Below are 16,017 nucleotides of genomic sequence, written 5' to 3'. Positions count from 1 at the left end.
CACGATAAAGTTGTGTCTGGTTTTCAGACTATCACACATCAGTTTTCCGCGACTACACAGTTTTCCACACCAGAGATAAAATCTGGACAAGCTTCAAGTGACACAAGGAATAGCGTGTGTTATCATCACGCATCAGCAACTAAGACAACCAGTAGCAGAACTCAACACAGAATCCCTCGGCAAAAAAAATTCCCACAAACAAAATATTTTCCCACACTGCAGGGAATCATGCCTGCTGCTTAAAAAAAAATTCTGCAATAAGTTAACATGCTGCTTTCACAGCACATACTTTCCAGCCAAACAGATCACGTCACAGCAGGGAACAGATCTACACACACAGGAGGGCTGCTAACATTCATCTTCTGAAATCTACCAACAAAATAGAATCTGAGATAAACTCACCATCCAGATTCACAACTAGCGATAACTTGAGCACGCAGAAACATAGGCCTTCAAAGAACTCGGCAACAATACAGTGCAGGGTTGACTTTTACATGTGTAGAGGCTCTTGGAAGGGAACCCACACACCTTTGGTTCCTTGAGATCGATTTGGGGGCCGATTCATTAGCAAGGGAGAGGGCTTTTATGATTTTCTCAAGTAAGAGTACATTTCCATTCAAGAAAGTGGGTTAAGGTAAAAAATCACTATTCTTTGCTTAGTGTTTTTTGAGGAAGATGACATCAGAAGATTCGGCATGGCAATGGTGCACTTAAGTACTGAGTGTAAACCGATTAAGAATCAAATGCAACTATTATCAAAATAGTTTTTCGGGTGGTATCTATCTCTTAAGAAATCATTTAGCCGGGACACATCATAATGTGCAAGCATGCATGTTAAATGACAATACCAACAATTACTTGATGATCTGAGAGGAAAAAGACAAAAAAAAGAGATGAATAAGGCAGAAATGGGGTATGCAGAGCTCTCGGAGCCCTGAGAGGATGTGTATTACAAAGATGAGTTCCCTACTTCTGATCCTATAACCCATATCCTAAGATCAGAAGTAGGAAATTCTGCAGCGAAGACAAAAGGTGTGGCTGGTGCCAATAATAGTGTCGCGAGCACAAAAGGAAGAGGAGAAAAAAAGGAGCAAGAGGGAGTTTTTCGAGAGGAGGACTAGGAGGTATAGATAGAGACTCTATTAGGAACTTTTTTCCTCTTAGGACTATTCCTGGGGCACAACCCGACATTCGTACTGCTATGACTCCTCAAGAGTTAGTCGAGTAGGTAGATGTCATGGTTGGTAGATGGTTTTATGATGCCAGCATTCCTTTCAATGTAGCAAATTTCTTTCATTTTCAAGTCATGATAGATGCCATAACCAGTATTGGGCCTGGATACACAATGCCTTCATATCATGCTTTAAGAGGAAAGATTTTAGATGCTAATGTAAATAAAGTGAAGGCTTATTATGATGAGATGAAACAATCATGAAGAGAGATTGGGTGTAGCATCATGGCAGATGGGTGGACAAATAGAAAGTTAAGGACTTTGATAAATTTTTTTGTCTATTGCCTCAAAGGAACCATGTTTTTGAAATCAATTGATTTGGCTGATACACCCAAGACATCAGATATATTGTTAAGGGTTTTTGACCAGGTTGTGGAAGAGGTTCAACCTCAAAACATTATAAAGTTCATTATTGATAATGCAACAAATTATAGGGCAATAGGTAAAGAATTGACAAAAAAATTTGGGTCTTGTTTTGGACCATGTGTGTTGCCCATTGCATAGACCTCATGCTTAAGGAATAAGGACATTGACATCATGGATGAGGTACATCAGATAGTTGAATGTTGCCAAGAAATTACTAAATTTATTTACAATCATGCGTGAGTTTTGAGCTTAATGAGAAAGTAAACTAGTGGTGCTGAGTTGATTCGTAGTGTAGTTACTAGATTTGCTACGATTTTTTTTGACAGTGCAAAGTTTAATAAAGAACAAAGTTGTACTAAAAAAATATTTCATCAGATGAGTGAAATGCATATCTCCATGCATAAAAAAAGAAAACCTATAGAAATTGTAGATATTTTATTCAAAAGTTAATTCTGGGATTCATGCGTGAAGTTATTTAGAATAACTATACCTTTAGTGAAAGTGCTTTGATTGGTTGATAGTGAAGACATACCAATTATGGGTTATCTCTACGAGGTCATGGATAAGGCAAAAGAGGCCATTAGAGATAATTTGAAGGGAAAAAAATTCTACATACCAATATGGAACATCATTGATCATAGGTGGATTGGGCACCTTCATCAACCTCGTCATGCTGCAACGTACTATTTAAATCTTGCATTTACATACTCCCCTATTTTTAAAATGAATAGGGAAGGCAACAAAAGACTTTTGAATTGCATTGAAAAGCTGAACCGTGATTATAGCATTCAAGATCAAATTCATAAGGAAATGAAAACATATGATAATGCATTGTATGATATGGGGAGACCTACAGTAGTGCGAAACCGTGCCACAATGCGTCTAGGTAATTTATTTTGTCTATTTTAATTTTAATTTCAATTTCAAATTGTTATTTAGTTATGATGTTTTGTATGATTTTATATATGTTATTGTTTTCAAACTCATTTTTTTTTTTCAGATTTGTGGTGTGGCAGGTTTGAAAGTGATGTTCCAAATCTAAGAGCTTTTGCCATTTGCATTATAAGCCAAACATGTAATGCAAGTGGATGCGAGAGAAACTCGAGCATCTTCGAGCAAATCCATACCAAAAGAAGAAAAAGATTAGAGCACAAAAGTCTCAATGACCTCCTCTACGTTCGCTACAACTTATGACTGAGGCAAAGATATATAAAATTATAAAGTTTATTTGTTATTTTCATTTAAAAATCAACTAATTTTATTTTTTTCATGTAATCTTTTTAGGCAAAGGAGGGTTGCGGTAGGCGAGTGACAACCAGCATAAAAACTTAGTCATACCCTATGAATATGAACCAAATTCATATCGGCGACCCCAATTGTTTTGGGATGAAGGCGTAGTTGTTGTAATCTTTTTAGGCAAATAAAAAAGTTATTAGCAAGGAGGCACAAAGAGCAATTCGATCCCTTCACTTTGGAACATTTTGATGAATTGGATGCATGAGTTTAAGAAGAAGCAAAGACTCTTATGAACGAAGAGGACATTCAATGGATTAAAATGGAAGGATCACAATAGGTAGATGATGAAGACCCCATGTATCTTGGGGACGATGTGGATGTCGAAGAAGGATAAGAGAAAGAAGATAATGAAGATGATTATGATTATCGCTGTATCATGTATTCATGTTTTATTAAAAAACTTGTTCTTGTTAGATGCTTTTGTTTATGTAATATGAAAGAATGACTCTTGTGGTATGTAATAGAGACATAAATGCTTCATAATGTGATTTTATATATTTAGTTTGTGCAATTCATTATTATTTCATGTGATATGATTTTTTTATGATTTTTCTTGATTTTTTGGATTTTTTTATTTAAAATTTATGATACATTTACAATACAATATGATACGATACAATGTTACTATTGGGTCGACCGATATGGGTAACAATACGCTACTTACAACCTTGACGGGGATATTGGATTCCCCTTGTCTTAAGCCTCTCGAACTGTTGAAAGTAATTCTTGGCCGACCATTAATAATTATAATGCAAAATGGAGTGGATACACAAACCATAATTTTATTCACCCAAGTGAGATGGAAACTAAAGAACAATAAAGACTTCTCTAAGAATTTCCCACTAGATCTGCATATACTTGGTATTGCTCATTTTATGCAAGCCTCGCGTGCATCTGATCTGAGCTTCTCTTCCTTTTTTTTCAGTCAACTTGACATCCATAAGTTACACGTAAGGAAATATGATTGGTGAAATGGATAACTTCATTGGCTTTAACATATGACCTTGAGCACATTAACTTGAATTTGGTTATGTTACTCTTTCTTGACTCAACTGAATTTCTGTTTCATTCTGGAGATATCCATCATTTGAAATATGAATGGATGAGTACGATCATGCAAGACAAAAATGAGAATAACAACACTTTATCTGATGATAATATTATTTAGACAAACTGTTATGCCAAGTTGTGCAAAGAGATGAAAGGCATAAATAGAACTTTCATGCATGCAAAGAACAGATTTTTATTACTTTTCATTGTTAATATGCAACTGCTGTTGTGAAGCTTGTCAGAATATATTGTTTAGTTATTGATGTGCTATGAAGGATGGTTTGCTAGGAATCCATCAATTTTGAGTAAAGTGGGACAAGTGCTATTGCAACAATCTGAGGCAGAACACTTACCTCATCATGTTTTGATCGCTGATGACTCTTTCCAACTTCTGAGCTTTCCATGTGATCAAGTTACCAATTCTGTTACTGAGGTGGCTGAGAAATTTGGTTGTAAGTCTCCTCCTTTTATCATCATTTCTCTTAGCTGTTGGTCATTTCTAGACAGGGGTGCAAATTGGTTGCATATGGGTTGGATCATGCTTCATTCTGAATCTGTATTCAATTTTTTTTGCACTAAATCCTAATTCAGGCATAGGTCCGAAAAAGATCTGGTGATGTAAGATGGACTCCAGATCCAAAATACGTATGATACTGGATCCAGTAAAAAAAGTCTAAAATCAAGATCTTTTTTACATGTAAAAACTGCAATCAATGGGATTAGATCCAAATCAAGACATAGATCCAATTCAAATAATCTGGATCCAAAAATAATCCATATATGCAACCAAATCTGATCCAGATATACTTTTGGATCTTATCTTAAATAAGTGTTGAACTCCAATGGGAGGTCCAACCAAACCCAATCCATTTTCATCCCATCTCTAGTTTGATTATAAATGAAGATGCTCCATTGCCATTTAATTAGGTTGTATTATAAATGCTATTCTGATTACCTCTGTGTTACAGGTCAGGTAGACCATATAAACATTGGAGAGTATATCAATCTTAACATCCCAAGCTTGAAAGTGTTTGAGGAGAAACATTGTCAAGATGAAGTATGCATGATTCCATCCTTGCATGCACTTTCAAATGCCATGCGGTTGCTTCAAAGGTGTGAATATTTTGTATATGCACATTTTCTATGCTTTGCATCTATATGGTGTGTTCAGATCAGAGTTACCGGAAGCGCCTAGGGTAATGGGGAAGCACACTTCCCCGATACGCGCTTCGGAAGCGCGAAACGTCGCGCTTCCGAAACGCGTGGGGAAGCATCCCCTTTTTTGGGAAGCGCGCTTCCCTTTTATGGGAAGTGCGTAAATGGGAAGCGCGCTTCCCCCACGCTTCCCCATTTTTTTCATTTTTTTCGCTTCCCCCTCGCTTCCGGTTCGCTTCCTAGGTCGCTTCCGGTTCGCTTCCTAGGTAGCTTCCGAGACGGTTCTCCCCACTTCCTACATTTTTGAAAGTGCCTCGCTTCCCGCTCCCGCTTCCTCAACTGACAACTCTGGTTCAGATGCCACGATGTATGTTGTCATGTAATTGTTTGAAACCTTCATTCTTTTTTGCACACCGACACTATTTAAAGTAAATATTCTGAAGAGAAAAGGCAATTGCATTTGATTTAGAGTTTGAAGTGAAGTTTCATTTGTAAGAATCTAGCTTTTTCTGTTTTGTTCTATAAACCTATAGCACATAAGGGACTCAAATCCCGTGGATTCCATGAAGGAGTTCGCCTTTTTTATGGTAAAAAGTATTCTTTTTCATTGAATGCAGGGCATAACAACATGAGGTTCTCAAACAAGTATTTGCACCCATTTTTGCACTTGACTGCAACACAAAATTTGTAGGTACCCATTACCATTTAATTATGGATACACTGAAAAGTCCTATTGGAGCAAAAATGAATGAGTTAGCGATCTAACATCCACTAGAATATCTTGGTTGACATATCTAGGTTTCTCAAAATTATTGTCTTTTTTGGCAGGCATCATCTTTCCTACTCATTTTCATTTTGCTTCAAACATGATCATTTTCCTAAAATTCCTATAATTTCCCTTAGCCTTCTATCCTGACTTCATTCATCTTTTTGGTTTTATTTGACATACCATGTAAACTCATCCATAGCTTAGATTTCTTGAACCTGGACCTCCTTTCTTATGAATATTATAGTAATGTTAAAGTTTGTAAAATTCTGTTGTAAGTGGTGTATTTTTAAACGTCCAAGCTTTTTTTGACAATAATATTTGAATCACTCTTGGGGTCATTCCTTCAGTTTCTTTGAGGTGAACTGATGTAACGCTCCGAAATCTTAACCCAGATTTTTGAGGATTTTTTTTTCAATACAGCCGAAACAAGTACTACCATAAGCTTAAGCATTCCGGAACATTACAGTGGAGAGCAATCCAAAATCATTTATTTCATTTCAATATAAATGAAAATTAACATCAGAGTTTCTCGAACTATCCCTGGAACAGTAAATCCAAAATCTCGATCCGATGCCTCATCCCGCAGTCGCTCATAAACTCTACCCTTCACCTGAAAAATGATAAATTTATAGGAATTATACTACACCTGTCTAAGTATGAATTATTATAATTTTTCTTGCAGGTATATCATGTGTCAAGTATGTGGTGTGGGTGTCGAGTGTGATTTTCAGCATATACAAAGATAAGCAAAGGACTACACTACGACATTCAACAATTTATCAAAATCTAATTGGTAGGTAACATCGTTAGCAACATTTAAATATCTCATAACCACAGATACGAATTCATGCAATAATTCACAGGAATGCATTTATGACAATTACATAATTGATACAACATGGTGCATCCATTAGGCATAAAACAACATGAATTACAATTCAAGTAAAAAGGGCATTTAACATGCATTAAAAATTAACCATCACCCATCCACAAAACATATAACAATTAAGAGAACAGATAATGTAAAAATATGTTCAACAAGATACTATAATCGATAGCACAATATCCTTGAGAATAAATGTGTGAACATACACACACCAAGAACACTTGGAACACTTGTGCATAACAAGCACAACACACGGAATCACAAATGTGCAAATGCACTCATAAGATTCATAAACAAATAAAAGGTTGGGCTATAATCCCAAAACCCTTAAGAAAATACAAGAGGAGCTGCTCATATTTATAGGGCATTTAGGAGGCCTTGGAAGGGGCTCCACATAGTCGTTGGAGCCCCTCCAACGGTCACAAATGTGACCGTTGGAGGGGTCCAATGACTAGTGGGTTGGGCCCCTCCCAAGGCAAGTACAAGTTGCATTAATTAAAGAAAAAGAAATAAAGAAAAAGAAATAAAGAAAAAGAAAAGGAAAAAATACAAAACATATTCATGAAAATGAATATGTGTAAAATGCCTAAACTACCCTTAGCAATATATATTATAGGTAGATACATATACATATATATGATATATGTATATGTATCACCTTATATATATAAAATATAAATACGAAATTACAAGATTGATTTACATAATTTAACACCCCCCCTCAAACTTAGGGCAAGATGATCAATAGTTTGCCAAGAAGGAAGTTGAACCGCGGAGCGCACAAGGCTTTAGTAAAGAAGTCTGCCAACTGATATTCGGACGTGACATAAGGAAGATCAATGACTCCTCTGAGATATGCTTCACGAACATAGTGACAGTCCATTTCGATGTGCTTAGTCCGCTCATGAAAGGTGTGATTTTTCGCAATGTAGATTGCACTCTTGTTGTCACAACATAGCTTAGTGGGCCCTTCTATTGTGATCCCCATGTCTTCTAGCAATTGATGAATCCAAACAATCTCCATGGTGGTAGTTGCCATAGCACGATATTCAGCTTCGGTTGAGGAGAGCGACACCTTTTGTTGCTTCTTGCATCTCCACGAAATCAGTGAGTCTCCTAAGAATACACAAAAACCAGTGGTGGAGTGACGGTTATTTGAGTCACCTCCCCAATCAGAGTCAGTATAAGCAATTAATTTTAAGTCGGAAGAAGAGGACAAAAAAACTCCCTTATTTAGAGTACCCTTTATGTATCTTACGACTCGTAAGATGGCACTCATGTGAACTGATGTAGGCGCATACTGAAACTGACTTGCAGTATGGACTGTATGGGATATATCTGGTCTGGTAATACTCAGATACATCAATGATCCTACAAGCTGTCTGTAGGGTGTAGGATCCAAGAGGGGAACCCCATCATCAATTTTCATTTTTGCCCCTACTACCGCAGGAGTTTCACAAAGCTTCTCATCTGTAATACCTGACCTGTCAATGATCTCAGAAGCAAGCTTAGTTTGAGATAAGAAATATCCTCTAAGAGAGTATGCTACTTTAATCCCCAAAAAATAAGTTAGAAAACCTAAATCAGACATTTCAAATTTATCTTTTAAGATAGATTTTATACTCTTAACTCCGTTAGAGTCACTCCCGGTGATGAGTATGTCATCAACATATAATAGTAAAATTATAATCCCTGCATTGGTTTTTCTAACAAATAGAGCAGTGTCAGTAAAGCAAGAGGAAAATCCATTTTCAATCATTACAGAGTTAAACCTATCATACCAAACCTTGGGGGCTTGTTTTAGACCATAAAGTGCCTTTTCAAGACGAAGCACCTTTCCCTTAGGAGTCTCCATTCCAGGTGGAGCATCCGTATAAACTTCTTCGCTTAAATCGCCATTTAAAAATGCATTTTTAACATCCATTTGATAGATGTTCTATTTGTTGATAGAAGCAACAGTTATAAGACATCGGACAGTGACCATACGAGCTACAGGAGCAAAAGTTTCTTCATAGTCAATACCATATTCTTGACTATATCCTTTCGCAACCAAACGAGCTTTATACCTTTCAAGGGATCCATCACTTTTAGTTTTTACTTTGAAAACCCATATGCACCCTATTGTTTTCTTATCTTTAGGAAGATTTTGAAACTCCCAAGTTTTGGCTCTTCTCAGAGCCTCAAGTTCATTGTCCATTGCACTAATCCATTCAGGGCACTTACGTGCTTCTTCAAAATTTCTAGGTTCTATATAGGAGTGGATGGCACTAAGGCAGACTCTATATCTTGGTGAAAAAGAGTCATAGGAAATGAACCTAGAAGGAGGCCTTCTACTTCTTTCGGTTCTACGAGGGATCACTTCATTCTGAGAGGCACTGGGACTAGCATCATCATATCTGTCAAGAGCACTCCTAAAGTTGTTTCGATCTCTATGAGTATAGGTGATAGGGTCTCTAGGTAATTCTTCATCAATATGTTGATGTGATGAAGGAAGCAAGGAGATGTTTTCCTCAGTTTCAAATTCATTTGGGTTACTTTGATCTGACTCATCATCACTAGTATCATTGTCTTTATTCAGTAAATCAAATAAAAAGTAGTAATCCACATTTTCATTATGAGGGTCACAACGTTCGAATACACTAAGATTTTCCAAAAAACTCACATTTCTGGAAACATACAGTTTATCACTTTTGACATCATAACAACGAAAACCCTTTTGGGTTTCAGAATAGCCAAGAAAGGCACAAGGAATGGCTTTAGGAGAAAGTTTGTCATTCTTATCAGTAAGAACAAAACATTTACACCCAAAGACCCTTAACCTGCTATAATCAGGTTCCTTATCGTATAGTTTTTCAAAGGGAGAAATTTTGTTTAAATTTTTCGATGGAAGTCTGTTTATGAGATATACAGAGGTAAGGGCTGCCTCAGCCCAGAGATTCTTTAGAATGTTTTGTGAAATGAGTAAAGTCCTAGTTGTTTCAATGATGTGCCTGTGCTTTCGTTCGGCTAACCCATTTTGTTGAGGGGTTTTCGGACAAGATTTTTGGTGAAGAATACCAAAATTTTCAAGATAACTTTTGAATTCATTTGAGAGGTATTCTCTTCCAGAGTCAGACCTAAAGTTTTTTAGGCATCCATTGAATTGATTTGAAATCATCATGTGAAAACTTTTAAAAGTTGAGAAAACTTCATGTTTATGTTTAAGAAAATAAATCCAACAAAACCTAGTGTAGTCATCCACAAAAATCACATAATATGAAAATCCTCCTTTTGACATTGCAGGAGCCGGGCCCTATACATCGGAACGGACAATTTCAAATGGTTTTGTCGTAAACATGGATCTTTGAGGAAAAGGCAAACATTTCATTTTCCCAAGAATACATTCATTACATAGAAAATCACTTTTACAAAGATGTTTAACAAAAGGCAGATAGGAGATTTTAACAATATTGGGATGACCCAATCTCTTATGCCATACATGAATATCTTTGTTTTGGATGGTGTTGCAAAATTGACTCTTGGGAACTTGAAGAAAATCTACGTAGTAGACGTCTCCTCTTCTAGAGCCTTCCCCGATCAATCTCCCGGACTGGCGATCCTGTATCCAACATTTATTAGAAGAGAATTTTATATCGCAACCATGGTCCGAGAGTTGGGAGATGGAAAGAAGATTTAAATTAAGTTTTGGGATAAAACGAATTTTTGGAACAAAGAAGTCTTGTCTTTCAAAATTACCTATTCCTTTAATCTCAAGAGATGTTCCGTCCGCGGTTGAGACAAAGGATGGAAAAAAAAATTTAGACAAATTTGAAAGAGAGCAAGAGCTAAGGGTCATGTGAAAGGATGCCCCGGAATCTAAAAGCCAAGATGTCTTACCGGGGGAAGATGATGACATAGCGGCTCTGGAAGTGCCTCCCTTGAGAAGAGGTTGTAATGCCTCTACGATTTGTTGAAGGGAAAGAGACTCACTTGATGATGAAGGTCGTTCTTCTGCTTGGGATGCCATAGCCGTTGCAATCAATTTCTTCAATTTAGGACACATAGGTTTGATATGTCCGGGTTCTTTACAAAAGTAGCAATTCAATTTGCTATAGTCTCTTTTGCCATACCGATCATTTCCTCCTTGACCTTGGTTCTTGAAATGAGGAGGTCTATAGGTCTTCATGTTATTCCCCGGTCTTGACACGGCATTAACCATTTCACCATCTTCTTGAGTAGAAGAGGTAACAAGAATGCTAGAATTATTCTTGCTAATCTCCATACGGGTTTCTTCACCACTTAGCTTGGTGATAACATCTTCAAGTGAGGGTGATGTGAAAGCGGAGAGAAGAGAGGACCGAACTTGTTCAAATTCGGGTCTAAGGCCATTTAGAAAATTGAAGAACCGGTCTTCCTCAAGTTGTTTGTGCCTTAATTCGATTGCTTCTCCACTCCATTTTGGTTCAAGAATTGCGAGCTCGTCCCAAATAGAAGATAATTCGGCAAAGTACTCCCGAATGGTCATTCCATTTGGTTGGAGGGTCAAAGCCTTCTTTTGGAGAAAATACTTGTGGGATAGATCTCTTGAAGTGTACATTTTCTCAAGATACACTCAAGCTTCAAAAGCTTTTTTAAATTTGATGATATTGGCATTTATCTTGGTCTCAACGGATGAGAAAATCCAAGATAAGATCTTGAAGTTCTTCATATCCCAATCATCATGTTTTTTAGAATACTCTTCAAGAGCCTTTTGTCTTTCATCCCCTTCAAGGATCTTAATATCCCCTCCTTCAATGACGGTGATTTTGGGTTCCGGTTCCGGTATGGATCCATGAATGTAACCCCAAAGCCCATTTCCTTTAATATGGGCTTCCATATTACCGGCCCAAACATGATAGTTTGAGCCATTAAGCTTAAACCCAAGAGAGAAATGGGAGTCTTTTTCGCCCATTAGAGAGGAAAGAAGACAAGAAATAATACGTACCTCAAATATTTTTTGCGTCTTTCTTGACAAAAGAAGCTCCTAAAATATTGCCCGAAGAAGATGATCCACTTTGATTTCAAAAAGCTTGAAGGCACGCTTTTTGAGGAATGCAAGTGACAGCGAATCACAATTCTTCTTCTTCAACGAGGCTCTGATACCATGTAAAAATATCTTCAACAAGATACTATAATCGATAGCACAATATCCTTGAGAATAAATGTGTGAACATACACACACCAAGAACACTTGGAACACTTGTGCACAACAAGCACAACACACGGAATCACAAATGTGCAAATGCACTCATAAGATTCATAAACAAATAAAAGGTTGGGCTATAATCCCAAAACCCTTAAGAAAATACAAGAGGAGCTGCCCATATTTATAGGGCATTTAGGAGGCCTTGGAAGGGGCTCCACATAGTCGTTGGAGCCCCTCCAACGGTCTATAAATATTTATAGAGGAGGAGAGCTAAAAAGGAGACCATAAAGGGGGGCTCCCTTCTAGTCGTTGGGAGCCCCAACGGTCATAAATATGATCGTTGGGGCCCCAACGACTAGATGGGTGGGGCCCCTTATGGTCCTAAAAAAGAAAAATAAGAAAATAAAAAAAGGAAAAGAAAAAAGGGAAAAAGAAAGAAAAAGGAAAAATACAAAAAGGAAAAAATACATGGTAAATTACCAAACCACCCCTATCGGGTTTTTGGTTGTACAGAAAAAGAAAATAAATTATGTATATATACATATATGTATATATATACTTATATATATACGAATGTATATATATATATATAAGTATATGTATATATATATATATATAAGTATATGTATATATATATTAATATATACATAATTTAACATGCCCCCTCAAACTTTACGGGGAGAAGACCGAAAGTTTGCTAAGAAGAAACATAAATCGTGGAGTTGGGAGCACCTTGGTGAAGAAGTCAGCCAGTTGATATTTTGAAGTAACATATGGTAATGTGATAGTTCCTCTGAGATATTCGTCTCGAACATAATGGCAATCCATTTCGATATGCTTGGTACGCTCATGAAAAGTATGATTGCTTGCAATTTATATCGCACTTTTGTTATCACAGCAGAGCTTGGTGGGAGTGAAAATGAGGACGCCCATGTCACCAAGGAGACTTCTGAGCCATACGATTTCCATAGTTGTCATTGCCATGACCCGATATTCAGCTTCAGTAGATGATAGTGAGACCTTCTGCTGCTTCTTGCATGTCCACGAAATGAGAGATTCACCTAAAAAAATGCAAAGACCCGTAATTGAGATACAATCATTGGGATTTTCTCCCCAGTCAGCATCAGTAAAAGCAGTTAACTCAAGAGATGAGGAAGAGGATAAGAAGAGTCCCTTGGAGATGGTATTTTTGATGTATCGCACAATTCTCATTACGGCCGCCATATGAACCGAAGTAGGTGCATGCTGAAACTGGCTTGCTGCATGAACCACATGAGCTATATCTGGACGTGTGATGGATAGATAGGTGAGTGCTCCAATTAATTGACGGAAGGGGTTTGGATCCTCAAGAAGAACACCATCCTCAAGTCTCAGTTTTGCATTGATAACTTCGGGAGTCTCAACTTTCTTTTCATCCGATATTCCTGATTTGGTACAAATTTCTGCAGCTAATTTCATTTGAGATATGATGTATCCTCGCGCGGAATAAGCCACTTCAATTCCTAAAAAATATCTCAAGTATCCAAGATCAAACATATCAAAAGTTTCTTTTAACATAGACTTTACATCATTTACCCCCTTTTTGTCATTCCCAGTGATGATCATATCATCAACATATAGCAGAAGCATAACAATGGAGTCACCTGTCTTCTTAACAAAAAGAGCAGTGTCACTATTGTAACGCTTCGAAAGTTTAACCCAGATTTGTGAGGATTTTTTTTTTAAAAACGGAACCAACTAATAATTCCAGGGTTAAGCATTTCAGAACGATACAGGAAGGTAAAAGCAAACCACACCATTTATTTTTTTATTTCAATGATAATAGAATCCAACATCAGAGTTTTCACATTATGAGTCTCAAAACAAAAATTCCAATCTGAAAGAAAGTAAGAACTCTCGTTGCTTCTGATCACGAGCATGTTGGGGAAAGTACGTCTCTAAAAATGCCCGCTTGAAATCTTCCCATGGAATAGTATCCATTCCGGCAAAGTGGATGGTTCGGGTTGTGTCTCACCACTTCTGTGCATCTTCCGTCAAGCGGTAGGTGCCGAAATCTGTTTGCTTAATATCGGGAACAGACAGAACCCGAAAAGCTCGTTCTGTCTCGGCAATCCAACTCTCAGCGAGTTCAGGATCAACCTTGCCTGAGAAAGTGGTCGGGTTCAACTTCAAGAACTTCTCATAGGTGATTGTGTTGGTGTTATGCCTTTCACTTATGGTTGCGGCTAACTCCGCCTGGTGGCGCATTTGGGTGTCCATTGTCTGAGCCAGATTACCGAGAGTTTTCATTACGAAACACCTTTAGTCCTGCCATTCGTTCGCCGTGCTCGAACTAGCTTGGGATCGGCGATACATCTAATAACCATTTCAATACACAGAGTTTTACTATCTTTGAATTGTAGTGTTCCAAAAATCATTACATGTATATATCTATACTTATACAGAAAAACAATGCAATTATCATGGCTGATAAAGAATTTATACTTACAGAGCGTTTGCAGGGTGTAGCACGACCGTGATCCTTGATTTATTGTTCTCAGGCTCTGATACCATAACTGTAACGCCCCGAAAGTTTAACCCAGATTTGTGAGGATTTAAAAAAAAAAAAAAACAGAACCAACTAATAATTCCAGGGTTCAGCATTTCAGAATGATACAGGAAGGTAAAAGCAAACCACACCATTTATTTTTTTATTTCAATGATAATAGAATCCAACATCAAAGTTTTCACATTATGAGTCTCAAAACAAAAATTCCAATCTGAAAGAAAGTAGGACCGCCAGGGAACAAATAGATCAAGTCTTGGTCAGCGCCTCATCCTGCATCGCTCATAGAACTACTCTTTGCCTGAAAATGATAAAAATTATAGGAATTAGACTACCACGTCTAAGTAGGAAAACTATACTCTTAATGCAGGTATATCATAAATCTAGTATGTGATGTGGTTGTCGTGTGTGAATTTTCAGCCTATTAAGAATCGTACAAGAAGACTATGTAACAGTAGTAACAAATATATATCTAAGCAGGCAAACAGATTATGCAGCAGTTATAATTAAGCAATTAAAGCATTTTATGCAAAGATAACAGTTAAGCAAGTAAGGCATTAAGCAATTAAAACGTATTCTGCAACAACAATAACAGTCATGCATAACATTCATGTAGCAATCCCAATATGAATTTGATTATCTCATATCTACACATTTCAGGATGTCATTTCGTCATAAGCTCAGAACATGCTGGAAGAATATAAACATGTCTCCCTAGAACTCCACTCACTGTGGTACCTAAAATGTTCTAATTGATGTTTATCTTTTCTTATCCCGTGGGTACACACAGGCCGAGGCAACCATCACAGAAGAGAACGTTCGGGGGTATATTATTCAAAGTTGTTTTATTAACCCGAACATTCTAACTGTGATTGAAATCCCAAGGGAGCGGCCAGTGACGGAGAGAAACTCCTAAAGGCCAAAACCAAAACAGGATGCATCCCTAACTTCTGCAGAAGAACAAAGAGCTACCACCTAGGACATATTGGTAGTCCAGGTCCCCCAACTTCGAGGACTGGGGACCAACGAGTCATTTTAGCTCGAAACACTAAACATGTCCCCGGAGTTTTGTACCACCTACCCTCTCCAAGGTAAGCCCGAATCTGAGTGGGTTAATCTGTTCATTTAATTATTTTCTCGAGGTATGGGGGTGTTTTCCCCATCTACCTCCTACTACCATTATAATAAATTCCCAACCTTAGTCATTTTGCCAAGGTACACATTCATCCCTGTTTTTCTTTTCATATTGATTGCACAACCCACTCAGAGTGTTCCGGTGCCTTTAAACCAGTCAAGCACGAATGCCCCGGTGCCTTTAAATAGTCGGGCAACAATATTATATTTTCATTTTCATGTGGGTTCACATCATAACTTCGATGGTCTATGCATGACCCTTAATCCACTAGCTTGACATTCATATGTCCACAACAAACAGACCCATAGGTTCGGTTATCCAATCATCGTTCACCATTATTATTATTCATTTATTCTTTAATAGCAATTTGCCACAACGCCTCCATGTATTAAAAAGGGTGGCATGTATTAAAAGCTCTGT

At 37.4% G+C, this 16,017-nt stretch overlaps 1 protein-coding gene across 4 annotated transcripts in view; it reads left to right on the top strand.

The window, feature by feature from the left end:
- The window catches only part of LOC149833811 (amidase 1-like), a 50,127-nt gene that overhangs the window by 15,106 nt on the left and 19,004 nt on the right, over positions 1 to 16,017 (top strand). For 3 of the 4 annotated variants that reach the window (XM_090011036.1, XM_090011038.1, XM_090011037.1), the window contains 2 exons: positions 4,219 to 4,395; positions 4,912 to 5,056. In XM_090011036.1, coding sequence (XP_089867162.1) covers positions 4,219 to 4,395; positions 4,912 to 5,056 — 322 coding nt within the window. The remainder of the gene's footprint in view (positions 1 to 4,218; positions 4,396 to 4,911; positions 5,057 to 16,017) is intronic. The other variant, XM_090011039.1, reaches the window with a different exon arrangement.

The sequence above is a fragment of the Nuphar pumila genome, chromosome 6 (genome assembly GCF_984573655.1).
Source record: "Nuphar pumila chromosome 6, dmNupPumi1.hap1.1, whole genome shotgun sequence".
NCBI lineage: Eukaryota > Viridiplantae > Streptophyta > Magnoliopsida > Nymphaeales > Nymphaeaceae > Nuphar > Nuphar pumila.
Note: the sequence above shows the minus strand (reverse complement) of the source record. Positions and strands in the feature narration are given on the sequence as shown.